Source organism: Schistocerca nitens, chromosome 8 (genome assembly GCF_023898315.1).
Source record: "Schistocerca nitens isolate TAMUIC-IGC-003100 chromosome 8, iqSchNite1.1, whole genome shotgun sequence".
Lineage (NCBI taxonomy): Eukaryota > Metazoa > Arthropoda > Insecta > Orthoptera > Acrididae > Schistocerca > Schistocerca nitens.
The window spans coordinates 470732213-470753921 of NC_064621.1; the positions used below are offsets into that span (position 1 = coordinate 470732213).

Consider the following 21709-nt stretch of genomic DNA (forward strand, 5'->3'; position numbering starts at 1 on the left):
AATCACACATTTGCTATACATGGATGATCTAAAACTACTGGCAGCAACAAATCAACAACTCAATCAATTACTAAAGATAACAGAAGTATTCAGCAATGATATAATATGGCTTTTGGAACAGACAAATGTAAGAAAAATAGCATAGTCAAGGGAAAACATACTAAACAAGAAGATTACATATTGGATAACCACAGCGACTGCATAGAAGCGATGGAAAAAACAGGTGCCTATAAATATCTAGGATACAGACAAAAAATAGGAATTGATAATACAAATATTAAAGAAGAACTAAAAGAAAAATATAGACAAAGACTAACAAAAATACTGAAAACAGAATTGACAGCAAGAAACAAGACAAAAGCTATAAATACTTATGCCATACCAATATTGACCTGCTCATTTGGAGTAGTGAAATGGAGTTACACAGACCTAGAAGCACTCAATACACTTACACGTTCACAATGCCACAAGTATAGAATACATCACATACATTCAGCAACAGAAATATTCACATTAAGCAGAAAAGAAGGATGAAGGGGATTTATCGACATAAAAAACCTACATTATGGACAGGTAGACAATTTATGAAAATTATTTCTAGAACGAGCAGTAACTAGCAAAGTACACAAAGCAATCACTCATATAAATACATCGGCTACACCACTGCAGTTTCATAACCACTTCTACAACCCTTTAGATCACATAACATCAACAGATACGTAGAAAGTAAATTGGAAAAAGAAAACACTACATGGCAAGCACCCGTATCATCTAACACAGCCACACATCGATCAAGACGCATCCAACACATGGCTAAGAAAAGGCAATATATACAGTGAGACGGAAGGATTCATGATTGCAATACAGGATCAAACAATAAACACCAGATATTACAGCAAGCATATTATTAAAGATCCCAATACCACAGCAGATAAATGCAGACTTTGCAAACAACAAATAGAAACATTAGATCACATCACAAGCGGATGTACAATACTAGCAAATACAGAATACCCCAGAAGACATGACAATGTAGCAAAAATAATACATCAACAACTTGCCATACAACGTAAACTAATAAAACAACACATTCCCACATACAAGTATGCACCACAAAATGTACTGGAGAATGATGAATACAAAGTATACTGGAACAGAACCATTATAACAGATAAAACAACACCACATAACAAACCTGACATCATACTCACCAATAAAAAGAAGAAATTAACACAACTAATCGAAATGTCCATACCCAATACAACAAATATACAGAAGAAAACAGGAGAAAAAATTGAAAAATACATCCAACTGGCTGAGGAAGTCAAGCACATGTGACATCAGGATAAAGTTGACATCATACCAATTATACTATCAACTACGGGAGCTATACCACACAATATCCACCAGTACATCAACGCAATACAGCTACATCCATATGTATATATACAACTACAGAAATCTATAATTATATTAAAAACAAAGATTCCATGACTTACCAAACGGGAAAGCACTGGTAGATAGACACAATAAAAAAAAACAAAATTTCAAGCTTTCACAACCAACGGTTGCTTCATCAGGAAAGAGGGAAGGAGAGGGAAAGACGAAAGGATGTGGGTCTTAAGGGAGAGGGTAAGGAGTCATTCCAATCCCGGGAGCGGATAGACTTACCTTAGGGGGAAAAAAGGACCACACACACACACACACATCCATCCACGTTCAATGCAAGGGGAAGCTACAGTTATTACTTTTCCTGGGGGGGTATGCAGCTCCACTGTAGGGTTAATGATGGTTGCATCCTTTTGGGTAAAATATTCTGGAGGTAAAGTGTCACCCATTTGGATCTCTGAGCATGGACTAAACAAGGGCATTTCGTCATCAGGAAGGACATCCTGGCACTTTACCGATCAGAGCATGGAATGTTAGATTCCTAATTTAGGTAGGTTGCTTCCAGAATTCAGGAAGGTAAATGCAAAAGTTTAATTCAGATGTAGTGGGAATTAGTGTAGTTCAATGGCAGGATGAACAGAACTTGTGATCAGGTGAGCATGCAGTTATAAAGACAAAATGAAGTAGGGATGATGCAGGAATAGTTCTATAAATGAATAAAAAAATAGGAATGCAGGTAAGCTGTTATGAACAGCACAGTGAACACATTATTGTAACAAAGATCATCAAGCCAACATCCACCACATTAGTAATAGTGTATATGCCACCTAGCTTTATGACAAAGGTGCTGAAAGAATGTGTGACAAAATAAAAAAAATTATTCACATAGTTAAGGGGGAGGAAAATTTTAATTGTTGTGATGAATGGAATTTGATCATAGGAAAAGGAAGAAAGGAATGAAAGATAAAACTGCTTGGTAGAATTTTGCATAGGGTGTAATTTAATCACTGCCTACACTTGGTTTAAGAATTGCATAAGAAGACTGTATATGTGAAAGAGATCTGAAGACACCAGAAGGTTTCTGATTGATTATATAATGTTAAGACAGAGATTTTGGAACCAGGTTTTTCACAGTAAGGCATTTTCAGGGGAGGATGTGGAGTCTGACAACAATTTCTTGGCTAGGAACTCTGATTAAAACTGAAGAAACTGCAAAAAGGTAGGAAATTAAGGAGATGGGATTTGAATAATTTAAAAGAACTGGAGATTGTTGAGAGTATGATAAGACCTTAGGCAACAGTTGAATGGAAAGAATGCAATGGAAGATGAATGAGTAGCTTTGAAAGATGAAATGGTAAAGACAGCAGATCAAATGGATAAAAAGACAAAACCTAGCAGAAATACTCGGACAATATGAGATATTGAGTTTAACTGATGAAAGGAGAAAATATAAAATGCAGCAAATAAAAAGTGTGATAGGGAATAAAGGTGCCTAAAAAACAGAATTGACAGAGTGTGGAATTGCTAAACAGGAACAGCTAGGAGAAATACACAAGTCTATAGAAGTATTTATAACTAGTGCAAAGATGGATACTAACTATAGGAAAATTGGAGAGACCTTTGGAGAGAAGAAAAGTATTTGTACAAATATTAAAGCTCAAATGAAAAACCAGTACTAAGAACAGAAGAGAAGCTGAAAGCTGGAAGGAATATATAGAGGTAAACTTGAAGGCAATATGATGGAAAGGGAAGTGGAAATATATAATGAGATGGGATATATGGTACTGTGAGAATAATTTGACAGAGCACTGAAAGCCCTAAGTCAAAACAAGGCCCATGGAGTAGGAACATACCTTCAGAACTACTGATGCCCTTAGGAGAGCCAGCCAAGACAAAACTACTCCACTACTCCACCCAGTGCACAAAATACCCTCGGACTTCAGGAAGAATGTAATACTCCAGTTCCCAAGAAAGTAAGTGCTGACAGGTGTGAATGTCACCAAACTATCTGTTTAATAAATCATGGTTGCAAAATACGTACATGAGTAATTTACAGAAGAATGGAGAAACAGGTAGAAGCTGACCTTAGGGAAGATAAGTTCGGGTTCCAGAGGAAAGTGGGAACATGCGAGGCAATACTGACCCTACGATTTATATTATGAGATAGGTTAAAGAAAGACAAACCTATGTTTATAACATTTAAAGACTTAGGCTTTTGGCAACATTCACTGGAGTACATTCTTCAAAACTTTTGAAATTAGTAGATCAAATACAGGAAGTGAATGGTTATTTACAACAAGAAGAAGACAGCGAGAAGACGACAAGAAGAAGACAGTGGCTATAATGGTCAAAAGTCACGAAAGAGAAGCCATGTCTGAGAATGGTGTGAGACAGGGTTGCAGCATATCTACATCACTGTTCGGTCTGTGTGTTGACTAGTCAGTAACAGAAACCAAAGAAAAACTTGAGACAGAATTAAAGTTCAGGGAGAAGAGATAAAAACGGAGGTTTGCTGCTGACATTGTAGTGCTGTCAAGAGACAGCAAAGGACTTGGAGGAGCAGTTGAAGGCAAGGTCAGTGTCTCAAAAAGAGGAGATAAGGTGAATATCAACATAAGCAAGACAAGGGTAATGGGATGTAGTCAAATTAAATCAGTCGATATTGGGGGAATTAGATTATGAAACGATACACTAAAAGTAATAGATATTTTTGATATTTTGGCAGTAAAATAAATGATGGCCAAAATAGAGTGGATGTAAAATGTAGACTGGCAATGTCAAGAAAAGCGTTTCTTCAGGGGGGAAAAAAAAAATCTTATCATCAAATATAAATTAAAGATTAGGAAGTCTTCTCTGAAGTTATTTATCTGGAGTGTAGTCTTGTACAGAAGTGAAACATTGGTGATAAACAGTCCAGATGAGATGAGAAGAGAATATTTTGAAATGTGATGCTACAGAAGAATGCTGAAGATTAGATGGGTTGATTGCATAACTAATGAAATTCCGAACGAAATTGGGGAGAAAAGAAATTTGTGGCCTTAATTGTCTAAAAGACAGAATCAGTTGATGGGACACTTTCTGAGACAGAAAGGAATCATCAGTTTATTGTTGAAGGGAAGTGTGGGTGGTACAAATTGTAGAGGGAGACCAAGAGACATATACGGTAAGCAGTTTCAAAAGGATGCAAGTTGCGTTAATTATTTGGAGATGACAAGGCTTGTGCAGGTGGGATAGTAGCATGGAGAGCTGCATCAAACCAGTCTTTGTTCTGAACAGTGACTCCCTTATCTCCCAATTCAATTCAGTACCTTTTCATTACATAAGCAATCTTTCCAACAAATCTTTAGACTTTGTCTGTAGCAGCCCATTTCAAAAGTTTCTATTTTCTTTTTGCCTTTGCTGTATAACATTCATGTTTCACTTCTGTGTAATGTAAGTCTCCAGAGAAATTCTTTCTGGAAGGGCTTCCTATCACTTAAATTTGTATTAGATGTAACTTAGAGGATGTCTCAAACCTTTTGGGTCAAATTGAAACAGGTGATAGTGGGTCCACACGTGATTATATTGAGATGAGAACATTACTCGTCACAAGAGTTTACAGACATGCATATAACATGTGGTGCAGCAGGGTGTAGTGCCCATAAAGCAGTATGGATTTACAGAGAACACTTGTCAAACAGGCATCATCCTAACTGGAATTAGTTCATTTTTTATGGATACCAGCTTACGAGAGATGGGGTTGTTCACACCAGAGAGAGAAGGCCAAGGTTACTGTCAAAGACATGTCTGAACATCAGACATCGAGGGGATGGTTTTGGATGGTGTGGCCCGTCACCCAGCAATAAACACTTGTCAATTTGCTCGTGAAATGCATACTCTTAAGGATACAGTGTGGAAGGTACTCTCTGGGGTCACATGAAATTACAACATAAAAATAATAACATATAAAATAAAATGGTATGAACCAAAGAAAAGACAAGCCATAAATTTATTTAAACACAATCAACAATATAACATGAGGATCAACTTAATTTTTCGAGGAACTGCTCGACAGAATAGGAGGATTGACCCATGAGGAAACTGTTCAGTTTTGATTTGAAAGTGCTTAGATTACTCCTAAGATGTTTTGAATTCTTGGGGTACCTTATTGAAAACGGATTCAGCAGTATACTGCACGACTTTCCAATACCATATGTCATAAGCAAATGAAAATAGGCAAAGTAGACTACTTTTTGTGTTGAACTATCGCTTACTTCAAATACGGTTCGAATAGTAAAAATGGCAGTATTATTCTTTGAACAAGATCCTAAGCATGGACTTCCCATGACAGTTTCCTATCTGAAGCCTAGAAATTTGAACTGTTCAGTTTCACTAATCATATGCCTAGTTTGTGAAATTTCCAAATCGGGTTTTGTTGAATTGTGTGTTAGAAACTAAAAACTGACTCTTACTGTGATTTTGCTTTGGCTTATTTTTTACAAGCCATAAACTTATATCTCGAACTGCACTATTTGAAATGGTGCCAGTGTTGCACACAACATACTTTACTACGAAGCTTGTGTCATCAGCAAACAGAAATATCATAGAATCACCTGTAATACTAGAGGGCGTATCATTTATATAAATAAGGAACAGGAGTGGCCCCAGCACTGATCCCTGGGACACCTCCCATATAATGGTGCCTCATGCAGGCCCAACATCATAGCCATTCTCCACACTGTGGAGAATGACGTTTTGCCATCTGTTATTAAAGTAAGAGGTGAACCAATTATGAACTACTCCCTGTATTCCATAATGGTCCAACTTCAGGAGACTGACCTTCATTAAAGGAAAAATAACAAATATGGATAAATACAGCACTAACATGTGCAACACAGTACTAGATGGACCTACATAGCCAAATACGCAGAGTGATACAACTGACAAACCCCGAAAAAATTCAGCCGCCATTACGAATGAAACTGAAGGTACAGAAGAACCAAACAAATATAAGTGGACCAATGTAATGTACACAAAAAAAAAAAAAAAAAAAAAAAAAAAAAAAAAAAAAAAAAAAAAAAAAAACCATTATAATAGGACTGAAATTAATGTTCGACCAGAAATAAGGACGCATCATTTGCATACACAATACACACATAAACAATGTGTTAAACTCAAGGGAGAATGCAGCACATACACATAACAGAAATCCAAAAGGTGTTTTTATCCATGTGGGAACAAGTTCGCATTGAAACAACAACGAGGAAGAAATTGTAAGCCACACAAGGAACCTCATCCGAACAGCCAGAAAACTACTCAAATTCCAGAATAATAATAATAATAATAATAACTGGCATTTTATACAGGAGATCAGTGAGTGACACCTATGTGCAGAGAATAAATGGCAATATTGAAAAAACAGTTCAATAAACTAAGAGTCATTTTTATTGATCCTAGTAAATTTCTGAGTGCAAAGTGTCTTGCCAAAGATGGTCTACATCTGAATAGGTTGGGCTCAAAAATATCAGTAAGATGTTCATAAGTATTTGCCAGATCATAAAAAATAAGAGAAAGTGATAAGTAGTGATGGGGTTGAACAAATTGGTGTAGCATTAAGAAAGACAAAACCAAACCATTATCTGGCAAGAAATATGCTAAGGCCCATAACTAATAGTCAAAGTAGATACGTTATCCCCTGGAATAAAAATGGTTTAAACACTGATGCTTCGAACAATAAAATCTCCAAAATAGAAGAATTGTAAATTATTCTGTCAGGATGTGCAACTATTAGAGTTGTTTGTTTACGTGAGCATTGGTGTACTGAGGACATAATTAAAATTCTAAACAAAATACAGAACCTCAGATTAGCAAGTAGCTTTTGCAGAAGAAACATGTCATGTGGAGGCTCATGTATACTTCTGCATAGTGATATAAATTATGAGACCAGAAACTGTATTAATTATGTAAATGAAGAATGTGTTTGAGAATTGTTGTGTAGAAATGGTGGACTCACTAGCAAATGTTATACTAATATAAGTATAGAGAACTCCACGGACACCAACAATAGAACTATTCTTACCTAAGCTTCAAATCATGCTAGAAGACCTTTGTAGAGGAAAAAAATGTAATGGCTGCTGATTTTAATATTGATACACATGTGAGAGTAGCCACACTTAAAGATTCACTGACTTGGTAAAGAAATATGGTTTCAAATTGAATTTCTTTGAATCTACCAGAGACAATGGGCAGTCAGCAATATAATTAATTATGTATATGAAGATTTGTGTAAATTTTGTCTAGATTTAGGTATTTCAGATCATTGTGCATTGTGCATTGAGCTGCCACAGACAGACAGCAACATTTCACTTATGAGAATCAATATGAGCAGGAATAGCTAAGAAAACTTGCTAACATTTTTTGAGAAGCTAAAAGTGAAAACATGGTCTTTTGATCATTGTAACTTAGGTGATGGAAACCTTGAGAAATTTCTGAGTAGTTTTCTTGGTATCTTCCATGAAACATTTTCACTTAGACTCTGTAGCAATAAAATAACAAATAAATTAAAGTGGATTACCCAGGGCATAAAAATTTCCAGTTTAAGGAAAAGTGAACTGCACAGAGAACTAAGATATAATAAAGATATTGATTTCATTAAATATGTTAGGCTCTGTAATTCCAAGGGCCACACATTACAAATATTGGGCTGTGTAGAGCACCATTGCTACACAAAAAATGGAGTACGTAGTTTGTGTACAGTTAATGTAAACTATCTAGTTGGGTACCTTCTAAGATTAAACATCAAGACACATATTTCTTGTTTAGAGATTCAGAGTGCACTTTGCTGGAAACTACATTATGAAGCCAAGGTAATAAAGGAAAAAAATAAACTGTGGCAAATATTCACTACTTAAATTGGCATTCAGACACAGGTCTAAAACAACGTAACTGGTTATTAAAATTTTTTGAGAAGATGTGGCACAATCACAGTTGAAATTATACCTACTGCTTTTATGGGTGTTACTACACATACATCAGGCATGTATTAATGCCATTAAAATTAATCTGTATTAGCATGCATTAAAAGTACCAGTCAGTCATAGTGACATGAATCCTCTAATGTCTATGGTTCATTAGAGCGCAGTACATGGAGAGGAAGGTATTTACAATGTACATATTGGTACATATACATCTTTGTGTACTCGCAGATGTAACAAATTTTAAATTGTGTGAACCTTCATATTTAAATAAGAAAGCAATTAGGAACATGTTTTCACTTCCATCACATAGTAGTGACTCACATCCGATAATCATTGAAGGGAATGGAAGTCACAGCTTTGTCAGTGGCACCCTGATGCTTTTATTTCTTATCACCTTAACACCTGTAAAAATATGGCAATTACGGTTTTAGAAACAGATGGCCATGCACTGGCCTTCAGATGCTGTAAGTATGAAGAAAACCAAAGAGGGCCAGATCTTACGGACGACTTATAATGCTGGCCCAAATGGCTGATTCATGGACAATTACTTAATTTTTTCAATGCGTTTCTTAGCAGAACAAATTCGCATACATATTATCATGAGTGTGTTGCAAACTACTCAACTTCAGCATATTTTATTATACTGAGCATTGAAATTCTTTACTACATCTGCATTCTTGAAGCCTTCATGTACCCTAGAATGTAGATTGATTATTAAATCTACATGTGTTAATTCTTATGTTGTGTAAACATATTAAAGCTTGTAAAACCTGCCAGAAAAACATAGAATAGGATACCTATTTCATAAGTTTGGGAGGTTCTCCTCATTGTGAGTCCCTTGAATAAGATTTTCTTATGTTAGGTAAATACTTTCTGCAATCTAATTCATTTGGTGCTGTTGAAATAAATATTTCTGACAGTTTTTTTTTATCAGTGATTCCCACTTGTTACCTTACATTTCCTTTATTTATCATTCGTAGGCAAACAGCTCGGTTCTGGAGCTTTTGGTGTAGTTATGAAGGCAGAAGCATTTGGCATCTTGGAAGAAGAACCTGTCACAACAGTAGCAGTTAAAATGGTGAAAAGAAACACTGACTATACGTACATCAAAGCATTAGCATCAGAACTCAAAATAATGGTACATCTAGGAAAGCATCTGAATGTTGTAAACTTGCTTGGAACATGCACAACAAACATAACGAAGAGTGAGTACTATTTCTAAATGAACTATAAAATTAATTTTGAAATTGGGATGTTTTAGTCCGCATTATTATTTGCAAATTTTGTCATTGAACATTTGTGTGCTGTTATTTTCAAATGATTGTGGCAGTGAAAAATTTGTTGAAATGGTAAACTTTTTCACACAAATTGAACCAACTACTCCATGATTACAATCTTATGTGCTATTTATTTAGCTAATAGCAAGTATGTTTAAATGGTTGAAATATTTTTATATGCTGTAAGTATAAAAAATTGAAGAGGTTCTTGTGTAATGTTCCCTTCTGAGATTAAAAATGATATTTAGTTGTTTGTTTTGCTTTAGAAATAGAGCTGATATCAAAATTGATGTTTAGAATACCAAAACCTAGCAAAAGAAAGTGTAGAGTTTAGAGTTAATTTATATCAAAATTTGTAGTTTTTAATATTAAGCATTCCAGTAGGTTCTTGAGAACAAACCTAATTTTGTAACTTAAATGTTTGTGCTAATATGCTCTGCTGCTAATGGTGGCAGCAAACAAATAGGTAAAAATATAAGTTACAGTGATAAATGAGACATATTTTATAACAGTTAATACAGTTGGTTTTTATACTCTTTCCTGGTGCATGGCCTCTATTTGTTAGCACTGTTTGATAAAAGCTTCTGTGGTGATATCTTTAAGACACCATGTCCTACATGAAATTTTATTAGCTTCAGCACGAGAATGTTATGTATTAATGTTTGCACAGTTTCTGTTGATGCCTGTCTCTGTACTTCAGTATACACCTTATTTATATATTATTTTTATTATTGGATGGTGATACGTCAGATTCTCAGGGAATTGAATTTTCTTAAAATTTCCGTCAGTTCTGGAAGAATCTAGAGGAAGCTGTTTATTGAAGGGAAATAAACATTGAATCATTTTGTTAAACATTACTTGTGAGATTATGCTTTGGAAAAAATAGATTGTGCAGCTGTGTAAGGAAGGTGAAGTAATGCATTGTAATGTTTGTTGCTCGATCACAGCTACCTCCTATATGCACCCAAACCTAGGGAATCTTCATTATTGTTTGTGTGATCTTGGGCTCAATGTTTGTTTCCCATTGCATGATCGTGCAATGGAGTGTAATGTGCACGTGAGATTTTGTGAAGTAGCTGTGACTTTTTCACACAAATGCAAACGTCTTTTCTTGTAATTTTGTATTAAAAAAATATAAATGCCAATCCATATTTGAACTTGCATATTTTGTATGTCAGCTTGGAATAATCAGGCTTGGTTTGAAATGGGTAAAAAGCAACCATTGTACTGCTTCACTGACTTTCTTGCAGTTCATATAATACGTTAATATTGACGATAATGTGAAGAGAGTCTGGTTAGAAACAGGAAGTGTCACTGCTATTGAAGTCTGTTGATAGTACATTCCAGGGAAAACAACTGAAGCAGTTCCTGCTAGAATTTCAGATATACTTGAGGTTGTCACACAATGATATAGGATGGCACAGAATGGCAACATTAACAAAGGAATTTCCAATGGTAGCAAGAACTTAAAAGATACAGAACTATCAATAAAACTGTAATTTCTTTCTGAACTTGATATAATAATTAATAAGTTATATAGCAACTCAAAAATCTTAATTTGTCACCATCAAAACCAGTAAAGTAAAACTCACCTGGACAGCTGTCATGTTAAAGCACTGTTTCTGAAACAGGGATGTGTACCCAGCAGATTAATGACAAGAATCAGTGTGCCAGCTAGCCTGGATGTGGCTTTCCGGCAGTTTCCCACACCCTATTAAGTGAGCTAGTACTGAAGTCACACCTCACTTACATGATTAGCAAACATTTAGAAAACTTCTGCTTGCTTTCACATGCATTACAAATACTAAAGTAAAACACGATCTTTGTACAAAAGAAACTGAGGTCATTAAAATTTGGAACTTCAGCCATAAAAAAAACCTGAATTTCAGGGAATTATTCTAAAGGAACAGTGGTGATGATGATGATGATGATGATGATGATGATGATGATGATGAGCATTGATAACATCCTTTCATTACAGAGGAACTGTTGGTTATAGTGGAATACTGCCGATTTGGAAATCTGCACAACTACCTTTTACGTCATCGTGATGAATTTATTGACCAGATAGATCCAGAAACAGGAACAGTAGATCCAACTATTGGGCAAGAGATACTGGGAAGAGCTGACTCATTTAATAAAAAGAACAGGTAATGTTTAATTTAAATGTTAACAGGTTCTGTTTATAACTGTGTGAAAATGAATAGTGATACAGTCGATGTTGCAAGAAGATATTGTGAATAAGACCTAGGCAGAAAGAAAATAAGCAAGTCCCCATTGTCACCTACTTGAAACAGCAAAATTATTTTGTGGAATTGTTGGTTTTCATATTTGTTTGTTCCATACATTCTGTTTATTCCATACATTCTGTTTACTTCTGTAATAAGTTAAAGAGAAAAGTCTGAATTATTTAGAATTCACACACAAGTAAAAATATCCAAATGCTTTCAATGACTGGTGTCTTCATTAATTTCCTACCTGGTTCGATTTCTAAGTTGGCCATTTATTTCTTGACATAAATCCCTTTCTGTAATCCCTTTTACTGTCTTCAATAGTTTTCGCCTTCTTGTTATTTTCTGTAGTTTTAGTTGAAGGAATATCTGTTTCTGATGACTCAAGATTGTAAGCATCTTGGTACTTTACTATTTTCACATGCCTTATCAGTAATTATATTTGATTTGTCTATCCCTGTTTGTTTGTCACATTCAGTTCTGTATATCAATTTCATGCTTTGAAACTGTTATCTGAGAAATATTCGTATACATCAGCAGCTTATACTTACCCAAATTAATACAGTTCACACATCATTGTTACATTTTTGTGTGTTCTTTGACATCCATTTGCTATGACATGAAAATGAAATTTCTCATGTCTCACCTTTGAAATTTATTTCTTAAACCTTTAAATCAAATAGAAAATTAGCTACTTATTTTCGTAGATTTCCAATATTAACAGAAATTTAAATGGGTAAAGATAGCACAAAAAGATGGTAACTGTATTGCACTGTTACAAAGAATGGCCTTAAAGCATCAGTTAGGATAAATTGGAAGGATTTTATGATTATCATTAGTGTTTGTGTTGAAATTAAGGGGTGTATCTATCTGGTCCTGTTTGAATATTGTAGAAACTCTCACAAAAATCTGATGTTTCATTAATGTACTGATAACAAAACATACATTTTTACATTTGAATGTTGTCAGAATTACTGTGAATTATGGTTTGTCTCATAATGTACGTAAACTAAATCATTTGATTCAGGTACAGGAGAAATGTCAAATTGTGGAAAAATACACCATAAACAAAGAACAGCTGATGTTTACAGACAGCATCATGATAATAATACAGTTTTGTTATACATACGTACAATAAAATTTAACACTCCATTACCCCTTGCTCAAATGATCATTTCATCATCTATGAATTCTTCTATTGAATAATAGCATTTCTCCCACAGAATCTGCGGCAGCCTTATTTTTTTAAAGTTTCTGGCTTCACATTAAATATGTTTTTGCCCATTAACTTGTTATATATTGTCATCCCCATATACCCCTGTGGAGTATGTGCATATAATTTCAACTGGAGTGTGAGTAGCATAAAATTTATTTTTATTTCTTGTGTTATATGTATGGTTAAAATTATTCTCCTCAAATAATTTTTGTATGTTGTGTAGGAAGATAGTAATTTCATAAATGTATATGGAGGGAACAGTTAGAATTTGCAGTTTCCGAAATAATGGGTGACAAGACTCTGTTCGCTGTACTGTACACAAGTATTTGGCAATTTTCTTTTGTATTTTCAGTATTCAAGATACACAACTTGAACTTCACCAAAAATTATCCCATATTTAATGACAGATTGAAAATAACTATGATAAGCATTTTTTTGAGTACTCAAGTCAGTGGAATTTTCTAGTATTTGCATTGCAAATGCAAAAATGCTTAGTTTTTTTTTTATAAGAAGTCAATATGTGTATTCCAGCTTAAGTTCTTGTCCACATTTAGTCCCAGGAATTTGACTGTGTCAACTTCTTTTATACGCTGATTGTTATGTTGTATTTTAAGTTCCACTCATTTCAAATGTTTGGTTTTGAAATGTACCCAGTGGGTTTTTGCAATGTTCAGTTTCAACCCACGTAACTGTAACCAGTTTTGTAATGTATTTAGTGTCCTTATGATGGAGTTTGGAATTTTTTCTGCTTTATCATCTTCAATTAAAATAGAAGTATCATCTCCAAACAGAACTGATAGGGAATTTATATTTAGGGTAAGTCATTTACGTAGAATAGGAACAGGATTGGCCCCATTTACAATAATAGTTCACCGCAGCTGAGGTGATAGTTACCCTTAATATTTTTTTTTTTTTTTTTTTTTTTTTTGTGTAAGAATGATGATAGCCAAATTAGAGCATTGTCTTTAATCCCGTGTTTGTCTGATTTGTAGATAAGCATGTCATGGTTCATGGAGTCAAATGCTTTTTTGAGATCACAGAAGATACCTGCAGCTTTACTCCTCTGATCCAATTATTTGCCTATCTTTTCAATAAATATTCACTGCATCCAAAGTGTTTTTTCTCAGTTGAAATCCAAATTAGTTACTCAGAATATTTTACAATAAATTTTTTGATTTGGTTTGCAGCTACTTTCTCTAACACTTTTGACAGGACTGGAAGAATGGAAATAGAAATAGTTTCCCACATCTTCCCATAGCCCTTTCTTGAACAGGGGTCTGACTTCAGCATGCTTCAAAATGTCGGGAAAGTATCCCTGTTCAAAAGAATATTTTAGTTAGGGGAGGTGCTATTATGCCACACACTATTGGAAGCACTTTAGTGGGTATCCCATCCCTCCCAGAAGTTTTTATTTTTTAATGATAATATAACTTTTCCACATCCTTTATCAAGACTCTCAGCTTCTTGGTGGATTCCGAAGGGATTTACTTTACTCTGCTACATCAACATTTGGCTTTGCCACATTTATGAAGAATTCATTTAAACACTCTGATATTTGAGCTGGGTTTACAATAAAGCTATCATCTACTTTAATCCTAGATATTTCGTATCTGCTAACTGTAACACTTGATTCTGATCTGACAACACACGCACACTGCTTTTGTTTTACTTTTATGTTGCACGATGAACTTCTTGCTTGCTATTTGTTTGGCTGCTTTCACAACTTTTTAAAATATAGGTTTATAATGATGAACATCCTCAGTAAAATGTCTGTTCTTATTATATTTCAGTTCATTGTGGAGTTTCCTCTTCCTGGCACCAGAAACTTTCCTGGGTTATCCATTTAAGTTTTAGTTGTCTTGTTGCATATAGTTCTAAGTGGAAAAGTTTCATGAAATATTTCAAGAAAGCTACTTAAAAAATTGTTAAAGTTACTATTACTCGAAATACAGCTGTTGTAAGGCCATTCAACCTCTCTCAACTTATTACAAAATGTAACTGAATTTTTTTTTCATTGGAGTTACTTTTCATATGGCTTTTATTACATGAAATTTCTTTTTTAATTTTTGGTGATTGAGTGAATAGTGCAGAGTGGTCAGAGATTCCTATATCCATGCAGAACTCATAAATATCTTCAAATACATAATTTGTTAGAATATTATCAATACAGGTAGCTGACTGTGCATTTACTCTGTTGGTTTTCATAAAGTTTATTTTGAAGCCAAGGTTTATATTAAGTTAGTGAATTTGGACACGTCATTGCTTTCAATTATGATATTAATATTGAAGTCAGCAACTGTTATTATATTTTTTTTCTTTTTTCTTTACTGAGTTTTTCAAGCAGGTAATGAAATTTCGCCAGAAAAACTTCAATTGTAGCTTTCTCTGGTACTCTGTAAATAGAAACTACTACAACATTTAAGTCCCTCAGTTTGATACAGCAGCTTTCAAATACACACTCATCATTTAAATGATTAAAAGTCATTTCTTATGTAATATTTCATATCATAATGAGTAAGTATGCAAGAGCCTCCATGTGTTTTCTCTTGTCTACAAAAGCTGTTGGCTAATTCAAAATTTTCAGTTGTATTAAGAATTTTAATGTCAGATGTAAGTCAATGTTCATTCAGGCAAACAACTTTGATATTTCTACATTCAGATAGAATAATTTGTAATTCGTCCACTTTATGACTTTTGTTTGAAAAGTCAGCAGCGCTTAGACCATTTATATTAAAGTGCATTATGTGGGGACACTCTTTTTTCTATTTATGATCTCAAGCATACTGTTTCCTGGGTACTGTTTCAGCCTTGCCATTTTCGTTAGCGAACACTGTTTCTCATCTCCATCATTTCTTAAAAGTTTCCCCTATTTTGCAGAATTTTACATGCATCAGCGAACATTTTACTGAACATTTTGGATCCTAACCTATTTAGGTACAGACTGTCTTTACCCAAATATTTATCACTTAAGAATTTATTCAGATTTACGACAACAGCTCCAAAATAATTACAGTTTTCATTTAAATCACAGTTTATTCTCTCAATATATTTATCACTGACTGATCTTCTGTAGATAATACCACTCACCATGATTCTAGGCTTTTGTAGAGATTATTGGCAGATTGAATTAAATTTCTTGTTTCACTTACAATTTGCTCTTCAGTGCTGCTTCTAAGAGAATTTGTACCTACGTAGATGAAGAATCTTTTGTAATTGTTCAGAGGTGCCTTTGCTGAACCGTCCTGCAAGTTAACGTTGCTAAAGTGTGTCTTCAACTGCTGGGTCTTTATTCCTGGATGAATGTCTATTTGGAATTCAATATATCACATTTTTTAGCCTAGAATCACCTTTAACAGGGAATTCATTTTTTTCACTCTGTTCTTCATTAATGTGGCACTTCAATTTTTTTTTTTTTTTTTTTTACTGTAGGTTACACTTGTCCACTCGTATTTATTTTCTGTTCTTACAACTTCTGCACGAGTTTGTCCCTTGGATTCAGCAGCCTCGTAGTTTGTATCATTCAGCCCATTTTTGAGCTTACTCTCATTTATAGACTCTGCTGTTTCATAAAAACGTTTTCCCCCATGTTTCAGGTCATGATTTTCCTGCTCCTGCACTGTTAATTCTGCTTTTGAAGTGTCAACGTCGTTATGAAGCACTTAAATAATTTCTTCCTATGAATTCATTGTGGAAGCTAGTTTGTTGTTTTCGCCATTAAAATGCAAATATCTCTGCCTTGTTTAGCCTTACATTACTTAGTCTGGCAAAAAGAGAGGAAAGAATGGGAGGAGATCAGACATTTAATTTTCCTCGTGTGCTTTAAAACAGTCAACATATTCTTAACAAAGTATTAAATTGTAAACTACAGGATAAGTTTTGATATGCTACTTTGCAAACAATGTCAATTTAAAACACAAAGGAGTTACAGACATTGGTTGCAATTAAGCATCCGTGGGGACAGTTGATAATTTGTGCTGGACTGGGATTCAAACCCGGGTCTCCTGTTCACTGGGCAGATACGCTGACCACTGTGGCATCCAGATACAGGGTTCATCGCAACTGCACAGACTACCTTAGCACCTCTCCTTAGCATAAATTCTGAGCAATTATGAATAATAAATACCCGGTGATCATTGGGTTGGTAATAGCAACCAGTAGAACAGTAGCCAGTGATGCTAACAGCTACACCACATTGCATGCATTGTGGGTAGTAGCTTTGCTCCCTTTCCTAGGAAAACAATGACATGCTGATTCAGAAGTTATCATTGGAGCCACAACACTACCTTGGATCTAGGTCTTGTCAATGGTCCTGTGTGTGGCAATACTGACAGGTCCTAGCATTCTGGTTATGGTTTCTCATCCTCCTCACTATGACGAGCATTGAAGGTAGCCTCTTACATTGAGATTTTGCAATTGTTAAGCAGGTCTTCAGTTCCATTGAACAAGAAGTCCCCATCATCAATCTACACCTCAGGATTGTAGTAGGGCTTCATGAGGAGAATATGGATGGTATCTCTCCACCTTTGTCTTCGTGATGAAGAGTCAAGAGTTATGACTCCTTATGTGACAGCCAACAAGAGATTAAGGACACAGTATTGACCAAAGTAGTGCATTAGGGACTTTTCCATAGTTGCACTTTCTGTAAAGGCGTAAAAATCTATACTAACTGTCTCGGCATGGTGCTTGATGTTACAGTGCTTGCAGTTCTCCTTCTGGGTGTCCAGAGTCCATAAGTGAGCCAGCTGTACTGCTTCTTTGGTCCAGGTGATGAAGTGTTTCATGTGCTACTTCTGAGTGTGGTCCATTTGCAGTTGGAGCAGAGTATTCATTGTTGATTCAGTCTCGTGACCATTGATAAGAAAGAATGGTGTGAAGCCTGTAGTGTCTTGATTTGTTGCATTGTATGTGAGTGTCATAATAGGTAGTATTGTATCCTTAGACCATTCCTCTGTGGATGGTAGGCAGTTGTCATCCTGTGGGTAATGTTACAGCATGAAATTACCTCTGGTACTAGTCTTGATTGGAAAACTTTTCCATGGTCAGAGATAAGATGAGGTGATCTGTGCTTAAATATGTCATCTTCTATAAGGAAATTCACAATTTCTGGAGCTTCAGCAGTTGGCATAGCTTTCATGATAGTGTGGTGGGTAAGGTTGTCAGTGCAGACTATTACCCATTGGCTGATACTTGTTGACTTCAGGAACTACCCCAGAAGATTCCTTCAAATTCCGTGGAATGTTGCTCTACTGACAGAAGTGGTACCAGATGCCCTAGAGGCAACTGAGGCATGTGCTTTGTAATTGGCATTCCTCACAGTTGCTTCATATTGTCTAATGTATTGGTAGAGATTTGGCCAGTGATACCTGCATCTGATTGTGTATAGGCTATTCACGAATCGCAGGTGACTAAATATTGGAAATTCATGGAAATAATTCAGGATAGCTGGCCGTAGATGAGCTGGGATGACAAGTAACTATTTCTGCCTCACTGGATTGTAGCTCCTCTTACACAACGTGCAACTTATTTATTGGAATTATCCGTTGATTGACTCCTCCTTCAAGGCTGCTGTGTTTTGCAGCAGTCCTGGGTCTTCCTCTGTTCAGCAGCAATCCATTTAATGCTGCAATGGCCCAGATTACATTCGTGCTGCTGTATTAAGCCAAAGGAAGTACATGTTGTTGTGTTTGCATCTGCTTTTGTATACCACTGTCATGTCATACTCCTGAAACATCAGTGCCCATTACACCAGTCAAACCAATGGATCATTCAGGCTAGTCAGCCACCTCAGAGAGTGGTGGTCTATCACTGTGGTGAATGGTTTACCAAATAAATATGGTTGGAACTCATTGGTAGTCCAAGAACTGCAAGGCACTCTTTCTTGATTGCTACTAGGAGAATAATCATGAAGTATAAGATGTCACCTTTTCAGCACCTTCCTGAATATGTTTTAAAACTGCATTTATTCCATAACAACTCTGTTGATGTGAAGTGCTGTTTTTGCATTCTCATTATGAAATGCTAGTACTGGAGAAGATATTAGCACCTCCTGAAGGATAAGGAAAGAGCTTTCATCCACCTCACCTAAAGTAAACTTGGCATCTCCCCTCAGTAGTTCTTGAAAGGGTCTTGCCTTAGCACAGAAATCCTTTCACTGTTACTATGAGCACATTCGCAGAAAACTTCTCATTTTACAGATATATTGAGGATTCAGAAAATCTGTCACTGCTCTTATTTTCTCTGGACTGGAGAGATTCTCCTCGCTCTTCTCTAGGTGCCCAAACATTATTTCTTGGCCAGTGAAGACACTTTCGTCAGATTCAGGTAGATGCCTGCAATTTCAACGCAGTTGTCAGGCAGCTTAGATGTTCTTTAAATGTCTTTGGAAGAAATGATGTTGTCATCCAGATGGTGAAATGCACAATCCACTTAAGGTGTTGAAATTGATAATCCAGCTTATATTTGAAGGTGGCTGAAGTGTTAACCAGTCCAAAGGCATAACTTTGAACTTGGAGACCATTGGGAATTATGAAGGTCATCCTGATCAGCCTTGTCAACCTTGATTTGCCAGTAGGCGAATGGTCAGCACTTGCTTAGTGGAGCATTGTAGGAAACTGTAGCTCATCTATAAAAAGAGATCACATTTAGAACACTAATGCGAACCATTCTTGAGTACTGCCAGTGTGTTTGGGATTGCCATCAGGTCGGATTACAGGAAGATGGTCGTGTGGTTCAGAGACGGGCTGCTAGATTTTTTACCAGTATGTTTGATCAACACATGGGAATGCCTGGAGGAAAGATCATCTTTTCATGAAAACGCTATTGAGAAAATGCAGAGAATCGTCATTTGAAGCTGCAGAACAATTCTACTGCCATCAACATAAGTTTTCATGTAAGGACCATGAATATGGAGAAATAAGGTGTCATACAGAGGCATAACAGTGGTTTTTCTCTCACTTTATTTGGGACTTAAACCGGAAAGGAAATGACAAATAGCGATACAAGGTACTCTCCACCCAGCACCATACAGTGGTAGTAGAACAATATTCTTAATTTATGGCACTAAGTTGCCATTTATGAGCTGGTTTGGGTTCTCCTGTATGCATACCTTTAGGGGTGGGTTGTGATCCAAAGTTCTCTTTGACGACATACAATGCTTAAGATTGTCTCTAGTATCTAGATGTCTCTTGTGAGCACAGTAGCTTTTAACAAATGAAAAAAGCTTTAAAGTTTGACTGAGTGTCTCTATTAACAACTGGAACGTGTCTAATTGGTGACTTGAGGATAACAATGTACTCAAAAAGCAAACATCGGTCCAGAACAATCTTCAGTGCGTAGGTGTGCGCGTGTGTGTGCGCGTGTGCGTACGGGTGCGCACCGCGTGTGCGTGTGCAAGTGTGCGCGCGCACCTGTTGGAATAGCTTCATCAGTCTAGAGCTCTGATATTAAACAGTCTATGACTGCTCGTGATGAAAGCAAAAAGTCCCATATGAGAATAACAGACTACATACTTTTAAAATGATGAGTTTGAATGGCTGTCTTCTGACATTGACGTTCATTCTTGCAATACATGTTCATGTCAGGTGGGTATATTTCACTTTTGCGACTTTCAGCACAATTATTTTGGATCACAGAACAGCCTTATTTATTTGGCAGTGATAAGCATTTGACTTTACAGAAAAGTAAACCTCTGACTAACTAGCAACCAGACAGGTTGACTCTCAAAGACAATATTAATGAGATTTCCTTACATCTTGGTAACTGTAATTCTTGGAAGATTTTCATTTATGATGGCCTTGCCTCCATAGGTAGTTGCCTCACATACTTTTCCTGATTTGGCAGTCAGACGAGCAGCTTGTATGTTTGTATGGTGACAGTGAAGGCTATGATTGTGGTGGGAAGTGACCTCATACAGACTACACATAATTGTTGAGATGGTTGACCTCTGGTGGCATAGTAGTTGTTGAAAATTGACTTTGTTCTCCACTGTATTGTACAGTGTGTCCAGGACATCCACATTGGAAACAGACTGGTCTGTTGTCTTGCATACTCTAAATGTCTGTTCTTTTGTGTACTTCCTAGGATTACCCTTCATATTTAGGCAAATAAAGTGGTGGGGGACTTATTATAAACTTAAGTATTGAAGGAGAATGTATGCATAGATTCTTTAGTGTGGTTCAATGTCCTGGTGTAAATGTTTCAGTGGCTTGTCACTTCGGTGAATTGCATCTCCCCAGCCAGAGGTGACATACAGTTTAACAAGGAATCCTAAATGCACATTGTTTTTGGCAAATCTCCATATCATTGAGAGTTGATAGTTAGGTTAAAAAAGAAAATAATTGTTCAGTTAGGATTTGATCTCACAATGTTTCTGTTACCAAGTTTGAACTTTACCATGACTGTACTGAGCACTACTTCAGTTCTACTCTTGAAAATTAGACCTAGAGTCTTAACATGGAATGAGAACATCATCCTGCTTCTGGCGAGTGTCCATATCATTGACTGGTGAATGTTAAGACGGTGAATGTTAAGACAGTGAAAGTTCCATGGTCCAACTGGATTTTATCATGCAACGTTGAGATTTTCAGGCTCACAATTTACTGGCAGACCACCAGGCCCAACTCTCATTCTGCTGAAGCTTTG

At 35.9% G+C, this 21709-nt stretch overlaps 1 protein-coding gene across 1 annotated transcript in view; it reads left to right on the forward strand.

Annotated features, from left to right (window-relative positions):
- Nucleotides 1-21709, forward strand: part of LOC126198832 (vascular endothelial growth factor receptor 1-like) — a 308538-nt gene that overhangs the window by 254935 nt on the left and 31894 nt on the right. The window contains exons 17-18 of the mRNA XM_049935411.1: nucleotides 9326-9550; nucleotides 11604-11772. Of these exons, the coding sequence (XP_049791368.1) occupies nucleotides 9326-9550; nucleotides 11604-11772 (394 nt within the window). The remainder of the gene's footprint in view (nucleotides 1-9325; nucleotides 9551-11603; nucleotides 11773-21709) is intronic.